This window comes from Brachycentrus maculatus, unplaced genomic scaffold, assembly GCF_059751285.1.
Source record: "Brachycentrus maculatus isolate JH-2025_06_01 unplaced genomic scaffold, ASM5975128v1 h1tg000202l, whole genome shotgun sequence".
In the NCBI taxonomy this organism is placed as follows: domain Eukaryota; kingdom Metazoa; phylum Arthropoda; class Insecta; order Trichoptera; family Brachycentridae; genus Brachycentrus; species Brachycentrus maculatus.
In genome coordinates this window covers 1303863-1324856 of record NW_028280953.1, presented here as the reverse complement: position 1 = coordinate 1324856, position 20994 = coordinate 1303863, and the positions used below count along the sequence as shown (strand labels likewise).

Below are 20994 nucleotides of genomic sequence, written 5' to 3'. Positions count from 1 at the left end.
GGTCCCGTGGTTAGTGTCGAGTACTCTTAAATCAGAGTTTTTCGGTTCGAACTCAGTCTACCACAAGGGATCTTTGTCACTACAGGCCAAGCAAAGACTCAGATGCACATTTTGTAAAAATTACCAAAAAGTTCATACTTTAAATATGCTAATTTTAAGTGTGCGGCAAAACGGTGTATGATAGATGTTTAAAAGGTGATATAAGGAAAGAATGCCAGGCTGAAATAAGCACTATCGATAAAATTCGTTTGAAAATGCCATAACTAGGCGAAACAATTGTCACAATATAATTTTTTTAATGTTATTTTTTTAATAAAATACAACTTAGTAGACTCAAAAAATCTGTGTTTGATTTAAAAATTAATACACGAATTATCGGTAACAATTAGAAAAGCGTTTTTGTTGAGATGGTTTATACATGTGCAACGAATGAGTGAAGAAAGAACAGTAAAACAAATTCATGAGGCTAATGCAGTCAGAAGTGGAAGCAGAGGAAGACCGAGAAAAACTTGGGATATTCAAATAATTCAAATACTTGAAAGTGGTCTGGTCAAGAGTCGGAATAATCGGTAAGTATGTGTAAGGAGGTGCATGTATGTGGAAGAGCAAAGATTGTTTGCATAGACAGATTGGTGTGGCTTTCTATAATCTCTGCCTACCCTTACGGGGAATCGGCGTGATGGTTAGTTAGTTAGTGAGAGTAATTGTAGGTGTAGGTGTATGCTCTGATTGAAACGAAGCCATTTAATGCAATGAGAGAAGGTAATAAACAGATACACACAAAACACTGACTGATATAATTTTAGGCTTATTTTACTTATTAGCATTTTTATGAATTTTACAAGTACAGCATGGCGCAAAATAATTCACTCTATCGGAACATATTATAATTTTATCAAATGGCGTTGTACGTCAATCTTATTTGGCATTTGTGAACTAGACAGATGCAGTATACAAACAGATGTAGCGTGGTCTAAAATGAATCATCCAATTTTGTTTTTTTTAATAAGTTTTTTCTATTATTTTTTAAAATAATTTTGAGTTGCGGAAATCTTTATTTGGACCTTTATAATTTTTGTATTGAGTGGAAAAGATGATATTCGTCAAGTGGCTGCTGGCAGTGTTGATACATATTTGTGCCCGTTTTATATATCTGTTTGTATAATGCAGCTGTCTAGTTCATACGTCGCTTACTCCTTTCAACAACGTCATATATCAAAAATCATCAATTTTCAATTGGGCATGTTTTCGGAATGCCCAAAAAATGTACTATATCCCAGCGAAAGCGGCATGTTTTTAACTTAATATTTACTCGCTACAGGGCAGAAAGTTTTGATTTTGATTTTGAAGAAAGGTATTGTTTAATTATTTTTTTAAATGCACTTAATATATTTCAAATGGAGAAAAATCTTTCAGGTTATACCTCAAAATATCTGTTGCACAGTAAAAAGTTCAATAAGTGGCTTGATATTTATTTTTAGTACATTTTATTATATTTTTTAACTTTTAAAAACTATCTCCTTAAAATCTACATTTTTTAATATATGACGTTTTGAATAAATGAATGTTTGATAATGTCCTAACAAGACAAAACGCGTCACGTATTAAAATATACATAAATAAATGTAGAATTCAATCCAACAAACCTTGTTTTATTTTGGATATATTATTTTATACCCATCAATATATGACGTTGTTAAAAGTAGTGAGCGACTTTATTAGCGACGCTATTTGCAAAAATTATAACATCTTCCGATTCGAATGATTAATTTTGCGCCATCCTGTATATTCCGTTATTTTTTTGTTGTTTTTGAAAGGTAGTATTTATTAGATATACCAGATCTTAAATCCGAGTGAAAAAAAATAAAACTTGCATTCGGAGAACGGGACAATAGATCACGATTTCTTCAATTCATAAATCATAAGTCAGTTTATTCCACTTTCGTTTAATCGGCGATTGTATTTCTTCGTTCCTTTTGCTCTTTCGATCGAGACGGCCATTGGTCCAAAAAGCTATAAATCTATTAAAAGTATGAACCTTTTCTCTTCGTTACATGGAGTGTCCGAATTCCGAATAGACGACTGGAGTACGTTTGCAGCCGGGCTAATTCGGCACGATAACGATTTATTGTTTTTTTTCTCTTTTGATATCGAATCTTTTCGATCGCGAAATAACAAGAAAAAATACAAATCTGTATAAATGTGAATGTAAAACTCAGTTTGTTCAAAATCTCAAATCGACGCCATCTTTTTCATCGATTGCTTTGAAATTTTGAGACATTCGAATTCTGATACCTGAAACACATAGTTTTTTTTTTTTTTTTTTTTAATTTTGAGTGTGTCCAAATACTTGTTCACAAATCTGGATTATCTGGATTGTAAATAAATTATCTGGTCAAATTATAAACTTTAATGATAAAAATGAAAATGGTATTTTCTGGCGTTTATCTGTGTGTGATTATAATCCAGGATTCGGACCTCACATACTAAGAAAAGAGTTTTTGCTCAAGAAACAACTTCTTTTCATCTTACCAATAGATGTCTCTGAAGTTCTAGTGATTCAAGAATAATGTTTCAAAATTGGTTCATATATATAGAACTTCCAAGAATTTGAGTAGGATGGTTGTCAATATTGGTTAGAATTGGTGAATGTTGCACGTGTGTAAAGTGATCACTTATACCAGCCTATGACGGTCGTGAGCCCCGTATATGCCCAGACCTCCACATTCTTCTTCATCTTTGATGAGATGTCAAAAAATAATAAGGTAAAATTTTGTTTTCTTCACAGCTTTTTCAATAATGAATCATCAGCAATGGCAGCGCCATCTATTGAGTGGAACAATTCCATTAATTTGTTATACTGTTCTTTTTCCTCTCATTCGATTCACATGCCGAAACCATCTCAACACACCTTTCTTAGTTTGATCGATAATGCTTATCTCAGCCTTGCATATACTACTTGTATCACCATTCGAACATCTAGCATACATCGTTTTGCCCCACATTCGTCTGAGAAATCGCATTTAGACTGTATTCAGTCTGCCGCCGAATCCATGCATTATGTTTGGTACCAGGAAACTTTCGCTGAAAGGTTTTTATTTTAATTAATATTCCCTATTTTCATGTTTATGTTACTATGAAATACGAGTATCTATATGTATCCTTGCTAAAGTGGAGATAGCTGTTTGATCTTTGTTACGTAACGGGTTACAGCTTCGAACTTGTTCTTAGCTGGAACGAGTACCGTTATGAGATTCTGAGCTCGCGAGGTGTCCCAAACTCCTGAGCCCAGATTTGATTTTATACCTCCGATCGATTATCGTAATTGCTTCGGCTTTATACGGAAATCAACGAACAGCAGTAGACTTTCGGACACGAGAAAGAGAAAAAATGCTAAAATGAGATGAATATTCGAATAAAAACATGCTGAAGTATTAAAAGCATTCAGCTATGTGACATCCAATGGTTATATTACTTCCTTGGTCCTTAAACCTCTGCCATTCGTTACCGTAATAATAATAAAACTCTTATCCGCACCCCAATGGTGGATAGGTCACTGCGTCATATAAACGCAGTGTTATCTTGATTGTTTTACAAATGAAGGAAAGGTGATCAGCCCTCCGCTTCAGGTAGGTACCAGTCCAGGATAATATTGAATAAATATTAGAGTGAAAAAAATCACTTATATTATATGTTATGTAAACCAAGCCTTAAAATCTGCCATCTAACCTTTTTATATAGAATTTGATACTTAAGCGTAGTAGAACTTTTAGAAGTGTCATTTTCCGCACACTTTACTCTCCACAGATAAAATCCCAAAGAGTCTACTCTTGTAATTCGGTCATCTCAGTGATACTGATAGTGATACTGCGATATAGTACATTCAATGGTAATAATTCTTCCTTGGTCCTTAAACCTCTGCCCATATTCCTTACCTTATCCCATTCCCTTTGCCTTCATTGTTCACATCAATTCTCAATTCCCTTTATTAAGGGAAATACAACAATAATTGTAATACAATAATTTTCAAACTCAAAAATAAGCAAATAAAACTAGTCTAAATAAGTGATAATATAATGAAAAATGAAATTTTCTGGGATTGACTTGAGATATCACTCACTCCTTTCAAGAACGTCATAAATCAAAAGTCGCCAATTTTCAGTTGTGCATGTTTTCGGAATGCCCAGAAAATGTACTATATCCCAGCAAAAGCGGCATATTTTTAGCTTAATATTTACCCGCTACAGGGCAGAAAGTGTTGTTTTTGCATTTTGAAGAAAAGGTATTGTTTAATTATTTTTTTAAATTTACTAAATATTTTCAAATGGAGAAAAAACCTTCAGGTTTTACCTAAAAAGATCTGTTGCACAGTAAAAAGTTCAATAAGTGGCTTGATATTTATTTTGAATACATTTTATTGTATTTTAAAACTTAATAAACGTCCTCCTGAAAAATCAAGTTTTTTGATTTATGACGTTCTTGAAAGGAGTGAGCGATATGTCCTGCCCACTGCCATTTGAGTTTTGCCACGCGATCCATGATGGATGTTTATAAACAGTAATAAACATACAATAATATAGAAAATTAATGTATCACATATATTAGAAATCACATATCGAATCGGAAAATCGGATATCGTGACACGATGTTATGTTATTTGAGCATCCGTCAATGTGTTCTAACGCTGACAGCTTCTTCTCTCTTAATTACGCGTGCGGAGATCTCTCAGGTCGGAAATGAAACCTCTTCCGGTGCGTAACAGACACGCATTTTTGCAAAAACTATGACGATAAATGGCAGATATATTTCACATCCCACTATACTAATTACCTGATACTAATTACCTACTCCTTTTATCTCTATGCGCTTGAATGTTGAGTTAGAATACTTAAACCTATGAGTATCTGGAATGTAACAGTTTTGATTTAGTCATTATTATCCTTCATTTTGGATATAATCATATTATTTTTTGACATCTCAACAAAGATGAAGAAGAATATGGAAGTCTAGGCATTTACGGGGCTTATGACCGTCATAGGTTGGTTTAAGTGATCAATTTACACACAACATTTTGAGTGTGTCCAAATACTTGTTCACAAAATTTGGATTATATCCAATTACAGGAGTTATTTTATTTTTTTTTTTTTAAATACACTAAATATTTTTCAAATGGAGAAAAAACCCTCAGGTTTAACCTAAAAAGATCTGTTGCACAGAAAAAGTTCAATAAGTTGCTTGATATTTATTTTTAATACATTGTATTATATTTTTAAACTTTAAAAACGTTATTTTTTGACATCTCATCAAAGATGAAGAAGAATATGGAAGTCTGGGCATTTACGGGGCTGAGGACCGTCATGGGTTGGTTTAAGTGATCAATTTACACACGTGTAACATTCACCAATTCTACTCATGATTGACAACCACACTACTCAAATTCTCGGAAGTTCTATATATATGAACCAATTTTGAAACATTATTCTTGAATCACTAGAACTTCACTAGAGACATCTATTGGTGAGATGAAAAGAAGCTTTTTATTAAGCAGATTATTTTTTCTGTTTTCGGAATGCCCAGAAAATATATTATATCCCAGGAAAATCGGCATATTTTTAAGTTCATATTTACCCGCTACACGGCAGAAAGTGTTGTTTTTGCATTTTGAAGAAAAGGTATTGTTTAATTATATTTTAAAATATTTTTCAAATGAAGAAAAATCCTTCAGGTTTTCCTAAAAAGATCTGGTGCACAGTAAAAAGTTCAATAAGTGGCTTGATATTTACTTGTAATAAATTGTATTATATTTTTAAACTTTAAAAACGTCCTCCTGAAATATCAAGTTTTTTTATTTATGACGTTCTTAATAGGAGTGAGCGATATGACTAGATATTTGTATATAAAGGAGGCTCGGAGTGTATGTCTGTCTGGACTGACGAGTGTGGCGTTCCATCATCATATCATATATCATATCATGCATGCTTCTCTGTGCATCATTTCAAGATTATGCTTTGCCATAGATGGTTTTCTAAGGAATCCGAAACAAAAGGAAACGCCTGCAGCTACAAAATTGCGTAGCGTCTTCAAATCTTTCCCTTGGTCAGCAAAAACAAGTCTCTTCGTCAACAATGCCTCGTGTTTCCATCGCAGGCTTTTCAGTCCCTCTCTTGCGACCTTCGCCTTTTAATGCGGTACCTTTTTTTGCTTGGAGTAGGAATTCGAAGGAAGAGATTACGCCGAGATATATGTCTGCATTCCGCTGACCGCTGATTCCATTCACCGTTGGTTGGCTGATAGTCTGATCGGTAGGAGTGAAATGGCCAATGGTGAAACGTCTCGCGTACGCGGTCAACGCCGATTGAGAAACGCGAGTCCATGCTGTAGTGTTATAGTCTGTTCACCATAATAATAACAACAGTAATAATAATTTTATTTTTATTTTATTTTTATTTCACCAATAGATGTCTCTACTAAAATTATTCACCCTACGGATGAGATGCCAATTTAAATGTGTCTCAGCTTGATATGAAACATGTATCGTTTTTCCCTTTTTATTTAAGTATATTTATTTCTTGTATGTTTTCCGCAGATACTTTGTGCCACATTTTAAAAACTTTATAAAATTAAACAATTTTGTTTTAAACACTTTATTTTTATTTTTAAAGTGGTTTAAACAAAATTAATTAACAATAATTAAAGAAAACACTTCGTTTTTTACCACTTGAGTTTTATTATATACTACATGTTTCAGAAGCTAAACTTCCATCATTCAGGTCTGTATAATAACTAAAATATAAAATATAAAATTGTTCTATAAATAAGGAGAGGGGAAAGTAAGGGGAAGGGGTTAGTCAAGGAACGGAGTTTTGAAAAGTTTTCAAAGTTTTTTTTTTTTGAGTTTTCCTTTGTTTTCAAACTCCGTTCCTTGACTAACCCCTTCCCCTTACTTTCCCCTCTCCTTATTTATAGAACAATTTTATATTTTATATTTTAGTTATTATACAGACCTGAATGATGGAAGTTTAGCTTCTGAAACATGTAGTATATAATAAAACTCAAGTGGTAAAAAACGAAGTGTTTTCTTTAATTATTGTAACATGTCTTACCACAAAGTTAATGCCGAAACAATAAATAAAATTAATTAATTTTAAGTATTAAATCTGATACTATGTTTTTTTTGCTATGATACAAGGAGCATTCGACGCCTCATACTCTGATCGTCTGTTCTAAACCAATCTTTTTTTATACTTTAAAATAAATACTGTTTAAATCTAAACTATTTTGAAACGGACAAACTGTACTTGTATTAGAAGTTTACGCAATAGTAGGTGTAACTAAACCACATTGTGAAGTTTGAGGTTCTGCATTGTTTTCGGAACAGTTTTTTTGTGGTTCATGTTGCATAACGTGCAGTTATGATATTCTATTGTGCACTGTACAATACTGTTGCATTCTGAACGAACTAAAAACCGTTAAAACATTTTAATGAACACTTGTTTGGCGATTTCTAAAACAAATAACAATTCTAGCTCTTGTATTAAACCTTAGGGATTAGAACTGAGATTTGTTCCCGGACGAAAAAAAAAACTAGAAAATTGATATCACGTCAAAAATGAATGCTTACGAATCGTTTGATAAATCCACTTTCAATATTTGGGTTTTGTAGATCATTGATCATGTACTATCTTATCTTTTCATCAACATTCGTATCCCAAATCAGTTTTGCAAGTATTTCAATTGTTTTTCACCTATTTCATAATAATCTTTCTCCTTTATTAGATTCATCATTAGTGTGTCCTTGGAATTTTTTATTGCTTTCGTATTTTACCTTAAATACATTTCTAGTTATTTATTGATTTGGCGTTTAATTTGTAGAACTCCATTTTAATTTATGTATTAATTTTAAATCAAACACAGATTTTTTGAGTCTACTAAGTTGTATTTTATTAACAAATTAATTAATTCTCTAAAATATGGCCATGTCAATTAATTCTTCCTTTCCCAGAAAATAAATATAAGGGTACATACCTACATCCCCCATTAGCTACTGTTGTCTCCCATAAATTATTGCTGCACGTGTTAAAACTGTCACTTAGAATTGTATAGCTACATAAGGACCGTAGTCCATTTGATCTTCACATTCGTTTGATAATGCCCTAACAAGGCGAAACAATTGTCACAATATAGTTTTTTATGTGTTTTTGTTAATAAAATACAACTTAGTAGACTCAAAAAATCTGTGTTTGATTTAAAATTAATACATACATTTCTAGTGTTCATTTATACCTTTTCTTGAATGTTCGCAGATACGTTGTGGCACAATTTAAAAACTTTATAAAATTAAACAACTTTTTTTTAACCACTTTTTTATTAGTACACTTTATCCAAACGGTTTCGACAGGAACCTTGTCATCATCAGGGTTTATGTACTAAATTCTAAAGCATTGAAATACTCATAATTAATTACCCTTCCCTTACCAAAAACTTCCACGCACTCGGTACACCATATGAAAATATGATTTAAAAACTCCTAAATGTTGTTTTTACCGTGCTTTGCGTAGCGAATACGCAATGCATAATGAAAACAACATTTAGGAGTTTTTAAATCATATTTAAATTGTTATGCACCTATTTCATAATAATCTAACTAACTAACTAACTAACTAACCATCACGCCGCTTCCCCGCAGGGGTAGGCAGAGAGAATAGAGCGCCACACCACTCTGTCCTTGCAAACATTCTTCGCCTCTTCCACGTTCATGCATCTCCTCATACATACCCGCCGATTGTTACGACTCCTAACCTGACCACTTTCAAGTGTTTGGCATACCTGATCGTGCCATGTTTTTCTCGGTCTTCCTCTGCTTCTTTTCCCACTAACATTCGCCTCATAAATTTGTTTTACCAAAATAATATTTTTTTTTGTCATAATAATCTTAGCTCCCTTATTAGATTCATCATTAGTGTGTCCTTAAAATGTTTTATTGCTTTCGTATTTTAAATACATTTCTAGTGTTAATTTATACTTGAATGTTCGCAGATACTTTGCGGCACATTTTATAAACTTTATAAAATGAAACCACTTTGTTTTAAGCACTTTTTTATTGGTATACTTTATCCAACCGGTTTCGACAAGAACCTTGTCTTTTGATCCTTTGATTATCGAAGCGTATAAATATATGTATTTGGGTAGTATGTTTTCTAGGGATGGAAAGATTGATAAAGACATAGAAAGGAGAGTGAATGCTGGGAACAGAGTGAATGGTGCACTAAAATCAGTTTTAGCAAATAAAAATCTATCAGCGGAAGCTAAACTGGCAGTACACAATGGAGTTCTGGTTCCAACCCTTATGTATGGAAGCGAAGCATGGAGTTGGCAAAAGAAGGATGAAAGCAGACTGAATGCAGTCGAAATGCGATCGCTCAGACGAATGTGTGGCAAAACGATGTTTGATAGATGTTCGAATGATAAAATAAGGAAAGAATGTAAGGCTGAGATAAGCATTATCGATAAAATTAAGAAAGGTGTGTTGAGATGGTTTGGACATGTGGAGCGTATGAGTGAAGAAAGAACGGTTAAACAAATTTATGAGGCGAATGTAGTTGGAAAAAGAAGCAGAGGACGACCGAGGAAAACTTCAGGTATGCACAATCAGGTATGTCAAATACTTGAAAGCGGCCGGGTCAGGAGTCGTAATAATCGTCGGGTATGTATGAGGAGATGCATGAATGTAGAAGAGGCAAAGAATGTTTGCAAAGACCGAGTGGTTTGGCGTTCGATTCTCTCTGCCTACCCCTGCGGGGAAGCGGCGTGATGGTTAGTTAGTTAGTTTTTATCGAAGCGTTAGATTATAGCATTAAATCAACAAAATGATCATCTTTTGAAAACAATGGTATTTTCAATCAATTCCTATTGCTGTCTTAGTGTGCGACGATTTCTGAATTGTGCGATGTCATCGCGTTTTGCAGGTTTAGAATTGGGTCACATTTTACTGGCATTTCTTCCTCCGTTAGGTCACTTCATTGACTGCGCAATCTTTCGGCCTAACCGACCGTTACTCCACCGATTGTTTGTTTTTGTTCCGGTTAGTATTCATCTCAGGCATGGGGACCGTTTTAATTTGTTGCCCCAGGGCTGATGTCATCTCGTTTCTTTATTTACGGAGATTTTTATACCTGGTAAGATGCTGTGGACTCGTAGAAATTATGGCATTAATTGCCTGATACGAGTTCTTCAACTTTTATGTATTTTTACTTTAGTTGTCTTACGAAGTTGTTGCAATATATTTTTGGCACATAAAAATGTATTTTTTCTCTTACAAGTCGCTGAAATATTAGACTGATAACCTTGTAATTTTTTTAACTACACACATCCAGCGAAAGCTAAATTGGCAGTGCACAATGGTATTCTGGTTCTAACTCTACTGTATGGAAGTGAAGTATGGAGTTGGCAAAAATAGGATGAAAGTAGACATAATGCATTCGAAATGCGGTCTCTCATTGCAGCAAAACGATGTATTATGCATGTTTAAATGGTGATATAAGGAAAGAATGCAAGGCTGAGATAAGCATTATCGATAAAATTAAGAAAGGTGTGTTGAGATGGTTTAGATATCGCTCACTCCTTTCAAGAACGTCATAAATCAAAAAATGTAATTTTTCAGTTGTGCATGTTTCCGGAATGCCCAGAAAATGTACTATATCCCAGCAAAAAAGGCATATTTTTAACATGATATTTACAGGGCAGAAAGTGTTGTTTTTGTATTTTGAAGAAAAGGTATTGTTTAATTTTTAAAAAAAGTGTATTTAAAAAATTTTAAAAGGAGAAAACACATTCAGGTTTTAACTAAAAAGATCTGTTGCATAGTTAGATTTTCAATAAGTGGCTTGATATTTATTTAAATACATTGTATTATATTTTTATACTTTAAAAACGTTCTCCTGAAAAATCAAGTATTTTGATTTATGACGTTCTTGAAAGGAGTGAGCGATATGTAGAACGAATGAGTGAATAAATAATTCGTCTCTTCAAACCCTTATCTGCACCCCGATGGTGCATAGGGCACTATAAACGCATTATAATCTCGATCGTTAACACATGAAGGAAAGGTGATTAGCTCTCCGCTTCAGGTACCAGTCCTGGGTAATATTAAATAAATATAATGTATATCGTAGTAGGATATCAAATAGTCAATGATCACGTTTTTGTTAAACAATGCACTTGGTCACTTTCTCCTATATGACTACGATATAAGTGAAAAAATAACTATTTATTATATTTATTTTACCCCCCCCCTCCTGAAGAAATAATAGCAAAACAAATTTATAAGGCAAATGTGGTTGGTAATAAAAGCATAGGAAGACCGAGGTAAATGTGGCATGATCAAGTATTTCAAATACTTGTGTGTGGTCAGGATTCAGAATAATCGGCGGGTGTGAATGAGGGGATCTATGATTGTGGAATGGGGAAGATTGTTTTGCAAACACAGATTGGTGTGGCGTTCTATTCTCTACCCTACCCTTGCGGGAAAGCGGTGTGATGGTTAGTAAGTTAGTTAGTGTTCAAAGAATATTCTAAATTGTGAGGAACGCGAAGAATTTGAGTTCATAACTGGTCGGTGAAGACTTTACATCTCCCATACACGGATTCACGTTCTCTCGCATTCGACTATTTTCTCTTCTGCAGTACGGCCACTCGGTTCATTGAGCTTCTTCATACAACTTTCTTACGAATGATTGACCACATTACTGCACTTGTAAATTCCAAACCATCCCGATAATTTCGTAAGAGACCACAGGAAAAAAAGGAGAAAGCGAAATTATACTTTTTAGATAACGCATCAAGATTTGAAATAGGTTTGGAAGGGCGCGTATGTAGGTAATTTTACAAACCACAAAATGCAGATGGATTTTTCGACGATTAATCCACGAGCAGAACTAACTTTAAACAAGGTTCCTATATTTATCGTTCATTAACAGTGGTCAACGATGAAAACAGGAATTTTGTATATCGCTCACTCCTTTCAAGAATGTCATAAATCAAAAATCGTCAATTTTCAGTGTTGCGTGTTTTCGGAATGCCCAGAAAATGTACTATATCCTAGCAAAAGCTGAATATTTTTAACTTAATATTTACCCGCTAAATGGCAGAAAGTGTTGTTTTTGCATTTTGAAGAAAATGTATTGTTTAAGTATTTTTTTAAATACGCTAAATATTTTTCAAATGGAGAAAAAACTTTCAGGTTTTACCTAAAAAGATCTGTTGTACAGTAAAAAGTTCAATAAGTGGCTTGATATTTATTTTTAATACATTGTATTATATTGTTAAACTTTAAAAACGTTCTCCTGAAAAATCAAGTATTTTGATTTATGACGTTCTTGAAAGGAGTGAGCGATTTATCAAAAAACTTGATTTTTCAGGAGATCGTTTTTAATGTTTAAAAATATAATAAAATGTATTGAAAATAAATATCAATATAAAATAAATGGTATCAAAATAAAATAAATATTGAACTTTTTACTGTGCAACAGATCTTTTTAGATAAATCGTGAATGTTTTTTCTCCATTTGAAAAATATTTAGTAAATTTTAAAAAATAATTAAACAATACCTTTTCCTCAAAATGCAAAAACGACACTTTCTGCCCTGTAGCGGGTAAATATTAAAAGTTAAAAATATGCCGCTTTTGCTGGGATATAGTACATTTGCTGGGCATTCAGAAAACATGCACAACTGAAAATTGTCGATTTTTGAAATATCGACGTTCTTGAAAGGAGTGAGCGATGTGTATAAATGTATAGAAATTGTATCAAATTGTATTTTAAAAGTAACTGTACTAAATAAATAAATTAAGATGAAAATTTTGCAATTATCCTGAAAAGAAGTCTTGTTCTAGATCAATCAACCTTCAATAATTCCTTGTTCTCTTTCAGGATAACATAGGAGACGACATGGAGGAGTTAAGCTTCTCCGAGTGGCCGGACCCTCCCGGAAGTCACCCCTGGCTTCCGGCCTACGGCTTCCAGACGACTCGAGATCACCACCTCGAGAAGGAAGACTTCCTCGATCCTGCAGGTAATATTTAAAAACGACTTCCGCATTCTACATCGCAGCTTCTTTATTAATTTATATGTCTTTATTTTAAATTCATTTGCATTTCACAATGCATTGTATTTTACAAGTATATAAAATATATATTAAATAATAATACAAAAAAGATCCCACAAAGGCATGGCCTGTGTGTGGGTATACATTATATTTAAGGTTATAATAAATGGTTTCTTGAATGTTTTTCGCAGATACTTTGTGGCACATTTTATAAATTTTATAAAATTATATTTAAACTTTATAAAATTAAATAACTTTGGTTGTCACTTTTTGGAGTTGACGTATTCGCTACGCAATCCACAATGAAAACAACATTTAGGAGTTTTTAAATCATATTTTCATATGGTGTACGGAGTGCGTGGAAGTTTTTGGTAAGGGAAGGGTAATTAATTATGAGTATTTTAATGTTTTAGAATTTAGTACATAAACCCTGATGATAAGAAGGTTCTTATCGAAACCGGGTGGATAAAGTGTACCAATAAAAAAGTGGTTAAAACAAAGTTGTTTAATTTTATAATGTTTATAATATAAGGGCGCTGGCAAGAATACAATAGATATTATCAGAAATAAAATTATTTTCTTCCTGGGGTGCCCTAATTCCCCAGGGCTAAAATACCCCATCAACTCTCTTCAGGGCTTTTTGGGAGGCCAGGGGGCCTAATTTGGGAACCTTTGTTCTGCATCAATAAACGTAAATTAAAAAAAAACGTACTGAAGAATTTCAAATTATTTTTTTGACATATCAACACAGATGAAGGAGAATATGGAAGTCTGGGTTTTTACGGGGCTTAAGACCGTCATAGGCTGTTTTAAGTGATCACTTAACACACGTGTAACATTCATCAATTCAGTTCTGTCCCATTATTGACAACCACACTACTCAAATTCTTGGAAGTTCTATATATAGTTCAATTTCGAAACACAGTGTTTGAATACCTAGAATTTCACTAGAAACATCTTTTGGTGAGATCGAAGAAGCTTTTTATTGAGCAGAAACTTTTTTATTAGTATGTGAGGTCCGAATCCTGGATTACACATACGTGAGAAAAACTAGAAAAAATTAATTCAATTTTTTAAAATTATGTCAATTTTATTATTAAAAGTAACTCCTATAATTGGCGATAACCCAGATTTGTGAACAATTATTTGGACACACTCGAAATGTTGTAAACTGAAGATTATCGTCATATCTCTCATATACTGTTTGATCGATGTTAAATGACATTTTGTAAACACGCTAACTATTACACCACAGAGGCGGACAAAAATCAATTATTTTTCTATTCTCTCGATCAAAAATTTGTAGCGAGCTACTGACGTACGACATGTTGTTTCAGTATCTCCTCGTATCACACATGTACCATATAAATCTACATTCACCGCGTGTTTCAATCATGATCAACGATAAATGGAGTCATAACGCTGATTGATTACTGCGGCCATTGCTGTAGTCGGCAATGAATTGAAGTGTATGTCATAAGTGATTGGATCGAATGGATCATTCTCATGATGTGTTATTTTTGGCCAATAAATTGATATGAAAAATTACATGACTATCGATAACAAATCGGTACACATCGAGCGCACAGACTATGACAGCGCGCCGCGCAGGCTTGCCAACTTGACGACTTACAAGACATATCGGACGGTTAGTTTTTACGCCTGCGGACCGCAGGCCAAAGGATTTGATAACGGTGTGTACATATAGTGTAGACTTTAACAAAGAAATTGGTACATAATATTCATATAATAACATTGGATAATTCCTTATATTCTGCCTTTGAAATGAGGCCGGCGCAGAAGGTAAAAATACCCTTCCCGTCATCAGTATCAATCGACCAAACGGGTGGAAATATATGTATTTCCGCCGGAAGAATAAAATATGTGGGCAGGTATTCACACTGACGGTATATGTAATACTATGTAATATGAATATATTTAAAAAATATATTTTTTATAAAATACAATAAAATGTCCAATTTGTAAGGCGTCCAATATATCATTCTTACGATGTGTTATTATTGGCTAATAAATAAATATGAAAAATCACAAGACTATCGGTAACATTCTTATTGAAATCTGTAGGGACTAAAACTAACTAACTAACTAACCATCACGCCGCTTCCCCGCAGGGGTAGGCAGAGAGAATAGAGCGCCACACCACTCTGTCCTTGCAAACATTCTTTGCCTCTTCCACGTTCATGCATCTCCTCATACATACCCGCCGATTGTTACGACTCTAACCTGACCACTTTCAAGTATTTGGCATACCTGATCGTGCCATGTTTTTCTCGGTCTTCCTCTGCTTCTTTTCCCACTAACATTCGCCTCATAAATTTGTTTTACCGTTCTTTCGTCACTCATTCGTTCTACATGTCCATACCATCTCAACACACCTTTCTTAATTTTATCGATAATGCTTATCTCAGCTTTGCATTCCTTCCTTATTTCACTATTCGCACATCTATCATACATCGTTTTGTCGCACATTCTTCTGAGAGATCGCATTTCGACTGCATTCAGTCTGTAGGGACTAAGGGAGATATTATGGTTTTTACTTTAGATATTTGAATAAAACAAAAAGTGGACACCGCAATACGTCATCAAATTTTACGTCATCGGGTGTGTTATGCGGCCTATGCCTTTATGTATGTGCTTTATAGAGCTGTATTTTTTTAATTACCTAATGTCCAACGACTTTGAAATCTAGCTACGGCTTATGCAACACCGCTTATCAAGACCCCACTCAGGCTTCAACTTTTTACGTTACCTATGCCTACTCGTGAGTGGATTTACTCTTTATGTTTAAAGTTACCATAATTTCATGTAATTCATGAGTGAAAATTCTAGGCAAAAACACTCGCTTTATAGAGCTGTAATAGTAGTAGTAGGATTTGTTTCTGTGACGTCATTCGTTACTTACGAAAACAACGTTTTTACGAAAGCGAATTTTGCAAATGAAAATATTGATTATATCGGCTGTTACAAACACAAAACGAGTCTTACACAATGCTTTATAAGTTAAGTATGTTAAATTAGATATTCCCTTGTTGATTGTCGTGCGTATTGTGATTGCTCTCGACCCGATAGGCGCGGCTAGTCCATGGACCAGAATGGAGCGTGGTACAGCTCAAACTGAAAATACCAGCAAGGCAGTTGCGATATAGAATTTGTAATTGATTTTAATCAGCATCAATGCTCGGGCATAGTTCGATTTTAGACCTACTCTTAACCTATTGAATACATGATTTTTTGTGTGGATCAACCGAAGGATGTTGAGATTATCCTGGACTGACGAGATTAGTAACGTTGAAGTACTCGGCTGTCCAAACTCAAAACACAGAAAGGGACATATTTTTTTTGCATTTTTGGACTAAGTAGATTATACTGTCCAAAATGCAAAAAAAAAACGTACTACAAAAAAATGTCCTTTACTGTGTTTTAAGTTTGGACAGCCGTACTCTGTAGAGCAAATCGGCTGTCCAATCTCAAAACACAGTAAGGGACATTTTTTTGTAGTACGTTTTTTTTGCATTTTTGGACTTAGTAGATTCTACTTAGTCCAAAAATGCAAAAAAAACGTACTACAAAAAAACAGTCCCTTACTGTGTTTTAAGTTTGGACAGCCGAAATGCACAGAGAAAATTGTTCGCAACGATCAAGCTTCGTAAAACTTGGTATTTTGGTCACGTGAGGTAAAAAGTATGCCATCCTACAACTGGTCATGAAAGGGAAGATTGAGGGCCGCAGAGGAGTTGGAAGAAGAATCTTTGCAGGATTAAAACAAAATTAACTGTCTTTGCACATGATTCACCAGCCATCTGTTGTAGCCATATGCACCGAAATCAAGCTAAGATTTGCTAAGCAAAGCTATATTAAACGGTTATACTACAAACTACCGTCGATTTTATGTACTTTTAAAAAAATTGTTACCGTGTGTTACTCTTTTTTTGAAAACGCGGCATTTTGACGTCCTGAAACTTTACTTGGGGACAACGGGACAGGCTATCTAAAAACGGGACAGTCCCGTTCAAAACGGGACATATGGTCACTTTAGTCATACATATCCTGTTGTACTACAGTGTATTACTAAATCACACACAACAATTGAACTTGTATGCAAATATACACAACTGTGGCTTATCCAACGTTATATTGTCTGTTATGCTTATCAGTGTAGCGCCTTTCCGTATTTTTCTTTCTTCCACTAAGCTGTACGTAAGTGTACTGTGTAGAAATATTGACTATATTGAAAAGAATGGTAAATAAATCTGAGTGCTAAGGATGTTTAGTATATTGCATAATACATATGTATATTGGATTGCAATATACATATGTATTATGAACGGGAATACTCGAATCGATTGAAAGAAAATAATAATATTAAATACGTTTCCATCCGGTGGTAATATAATCAACTTCACCGGTAAATTGTTCATTCATTCAATAATTGGTTTAATCGGAAAGTTATTTTTTTAAAGCATTTTTTTAATAATAAGTTTACAATATTTTGATTCTGTCCAAATACTTCACAAAATCTGGATTTTCTCCAACTACAGGAGTTATTTTCATATTATTTTTTGACATGTCATCAAAGATGAAAAAGAATATGAAAGTCTGGGCATTTACGGGGCTGACGACCGTCGTAGGCTGTTTTGCGTGATCACTTTACACACGTGTAACATTCACTAATTCTACCCCTTAATGGCAACCACACTACTTAAATTCTTGGAAGTTCTATATATATGAACCAATTTAGAAACCTTCCATATTCTTCTTCATCTTTGATGAGATGTCGAAAAATAATATGAAAATAACTCCTGTAATTGGAGATAATCCAGATTTTGTGAACAAGTATTTGGACACACTCAAAATATATGAACCAATTTTTGAAACATTATTCTTGAATCACTAGAACTTCACTATGAGTGTGTCCAAATACTGCAAAATGTTGTAAATATATTAACTGGTAAATTTATAAGCTTGACGTGGTGAAACCACGTTTCTCCTCTAGCCTGGCAAAAATAATCAATTATCAATCGTTTAATTTAATTAGTCTTAGGTAAATTTTTTTTCTGTGCGCGCAAATATTTTTTATGGCCCCGACCTTTTATAATTTACCTGTCATAAAACTAAAATGTATTTAAAAGGTTTGAATCATAAAAAAACTGTCGCCAACCCGCTGGCCTTTGAGGGATAATAGATGTTTGCCGGCGGTCATTTATCCTAAGAGCATTCTTTATTATATTATAAATAAAATTAAGGCTAATTGATGTCTAGACGTTGAAAATTTTGGGGGTGGAAACAAGCGCACCGTCAGCCAATGAAAAATGGTTTCGAGGGCGTGATCTTCAAGGAGAGAAACTGAATATAACGGGAAGAAATCAGTGGGATCGCTCTCTTAGAAGCCAACAGTTGGAAGGATCAGTTGGGAGGAATCAGTCGTAAAAGGAAAGACCGACCAGTCGGACTGGTCGGAATAATTAGTTGGAAGGAGGAGTTGGTCGGAATCCGCATCCGGGAAATCAGTGGGATCGAGGAGTTGTAAGCAGCAGTCGGGAGAGATCAGGGGGATCGAGCAGTCGGGAGAAATCAGTTAGAAGGAGCATACCTACACCAGGTTTTAAGACTTAAGTGAGGAGAAGAGCGGGAGCTCTACGCAGGGAGAGAGAAGATAGAAAAAAGGGAGTTACTCATCCGGAGTATCAAAAGCAGACCCACGCCGGGTCATAAGCCTCAAATTAAGAGCTGAAGCTCTACTAGGAGAAGAAGAAGATAAGAAGCAAGAATCATCGCACGGCGGCCCGTCATAAGAAGAACCTCATCCCAGCATCCAACGGCGCAGCTTTTTCACAAAGGATCACGGCCACCCCAGTATCACGGCGCATCTTTTTTTCACCAAAGGTTAGAATAAGTTTAATTTAAGATAGGATTAATTAATTTTAAGCTAATTTAAGATAGCAATTTAAGATTAGTTTAAGTTAAAGTCGCTTTCGTATAATTTTGATATTTTTAATTAAATTAATTTAAGTATATTTTTTGTGCAGAATTTTCATTCATCTCCCTACCCCTCCTTCTAATATTCCCAAGGTATATCAGCTTGATAAGGTGGGCGACGTCAAGCTTAAATAATAAAAATGAAAATGATATTTTCTGGCGTTTCTCATGTGTGTGATTATAATCCAGGATTCGGACCTCACATACTAATAAAAGATTTTCTGCTCAATAAAAAGCTTCTTTTCATCTCACCAATAGATTTCTCTAGTGAAGTTCTAGTGTTTTAAAAATTGATCCATACATAATATTTAGAACTTCCAAGAATTTGATTAGTGTGGTTGTCAATCATGGTAGAATTGGTGAATGTTACACGTGTGTAAAGTGATCATTTAAACCAGCCTATGACGGTCGTCAGCCCCGTAAATGCCCAGACGTAAATGCCCAGACATGAGATGTCAAAAAATAGTATGTATAATATATGTTGGAATTCCTTACAGCTTGCATCCTTGCATGCGTTCATCACGACATTCCTATAGTCACCTCAAGCGACGACACATCACCCGGGATGATGCAATGTATCGTCACACAGGTGAATTCACCAAAAGGTCGTGCGCTTATTCAATGTTTGTCGTCTTCAACCAGCAGTTTGTGTCGTAGAAATTGGATAATGTTTCCATCTGGATTTCAGTCAAACTGACCTCATTCAAACGGTGTCTTTTAGTACAGTTATCGGTGAACTTTAACCGAAAGATCGTGCTTATAGATTATTTATTTATTGATTTGGCGTTTAATTTGTAGAACTCCGTTTTAATTGATGTATCAATTTCAAATCAAACACAGATTTTTTGAGTCTACTAAGTTGTATTTTATTAACAAACACATAAAAAATTAATATTGTGACAATTGATTTGCCTTGTTAGGGCATTATCAATGTGTTTTTGTTAATAAAATACAACTTAGTAGACTCAAACAATCTGTGTTGGATTTAAAATTAATATTTGGAAATTATCTCTAACTTTTTCGAAGATTTATTTATTTATTAGAATATTTAACAAAAATAACTAATAAAATAAAATTTAAAAAATTATGTTCCAATCAGAGGTTTTCACTTAAGTAATCTAAAAATGAAAATAAACTGTCATGTACATAAAAGTATAACTTATATAATAATATGAAAATAACTCCTGTAATTGGAGATAATCCAGATTTTGTGAACAAGTATTTGGACACACTCAAAATGTTGTAAATAAATTATATGTTGTAAGTAAATTATAAGCTTAATAATAAAAATGAAAATGGTATTTTCTGGCGTTTCTCATGTGTGTGATTATAATCCAGGATTCGGATCTCACATACTAATATAAGAGTTTCTGCTTAGTAAAAAGCTTCTTTACATCTCATCAATAGATGTCTCTAGTGAAGTTCTAGTGATTCATGAACAAGGTTTCTAAATTGGTTCATATATATAGAACTTCCAAGAATTTGAGTAGTGTGGTTGTCAATAATGGGTAGAATTGGTGAATGTTACACGTGTGTAAAGTGATCACTTAAACCAGCCTATGACGGTCGTAAGCCCCGTAAATGCCCAGACTTCCATATTCTTCTTCATCTTTGATGAGATGTCAAAAAATAATATTATATAATAAACTTACATTACATGTTTTTATCAAATAATAGAAATTTTCTTTATCAACTAGTCAAACAGACATCAACAATATTTCTCTTAAACGTTTTAAAAGAAACATTATTGATGTCTATTTCATTAAGCATTACATTGCACATATCGCAGGCTCGATTTAAAAATTCATTTTGGTAGGACTTGGTGTGCATTTTAGGGATTTTAAATAATCTTTTGATTCTGGTCTGTAGGTACTCCCGGGACTCTTTTGATGAG

The 20994-nt window shown here is 33.9% G+C and overlaps 1 protein-coding gene across 4 annotated transcripts in view; it reads left to right on the top strand.

The window, feature by feature from the left end:
• Positions 1 to 20994, top strand: part of LOC148307273 (uncharacterized) — a 208030-nt gene that overhangs the window by 31616 nt on the left and 155420 nt on the right. For all 4 annotated transcript variants that reach the window (XM_088263627.1, XM_088263626.1, XM_088263629.1 and 1 more), the window contains exon 2: positions 12929 to 13070. In XM_088263627.1, coding sequence (XP_088119753.1) covers positions 12929 to 13070 — 142 coding nt within the window. The remainder of the gene's footprint in view (positions 1 to 12928; positions 13071 to 20994) is intronic.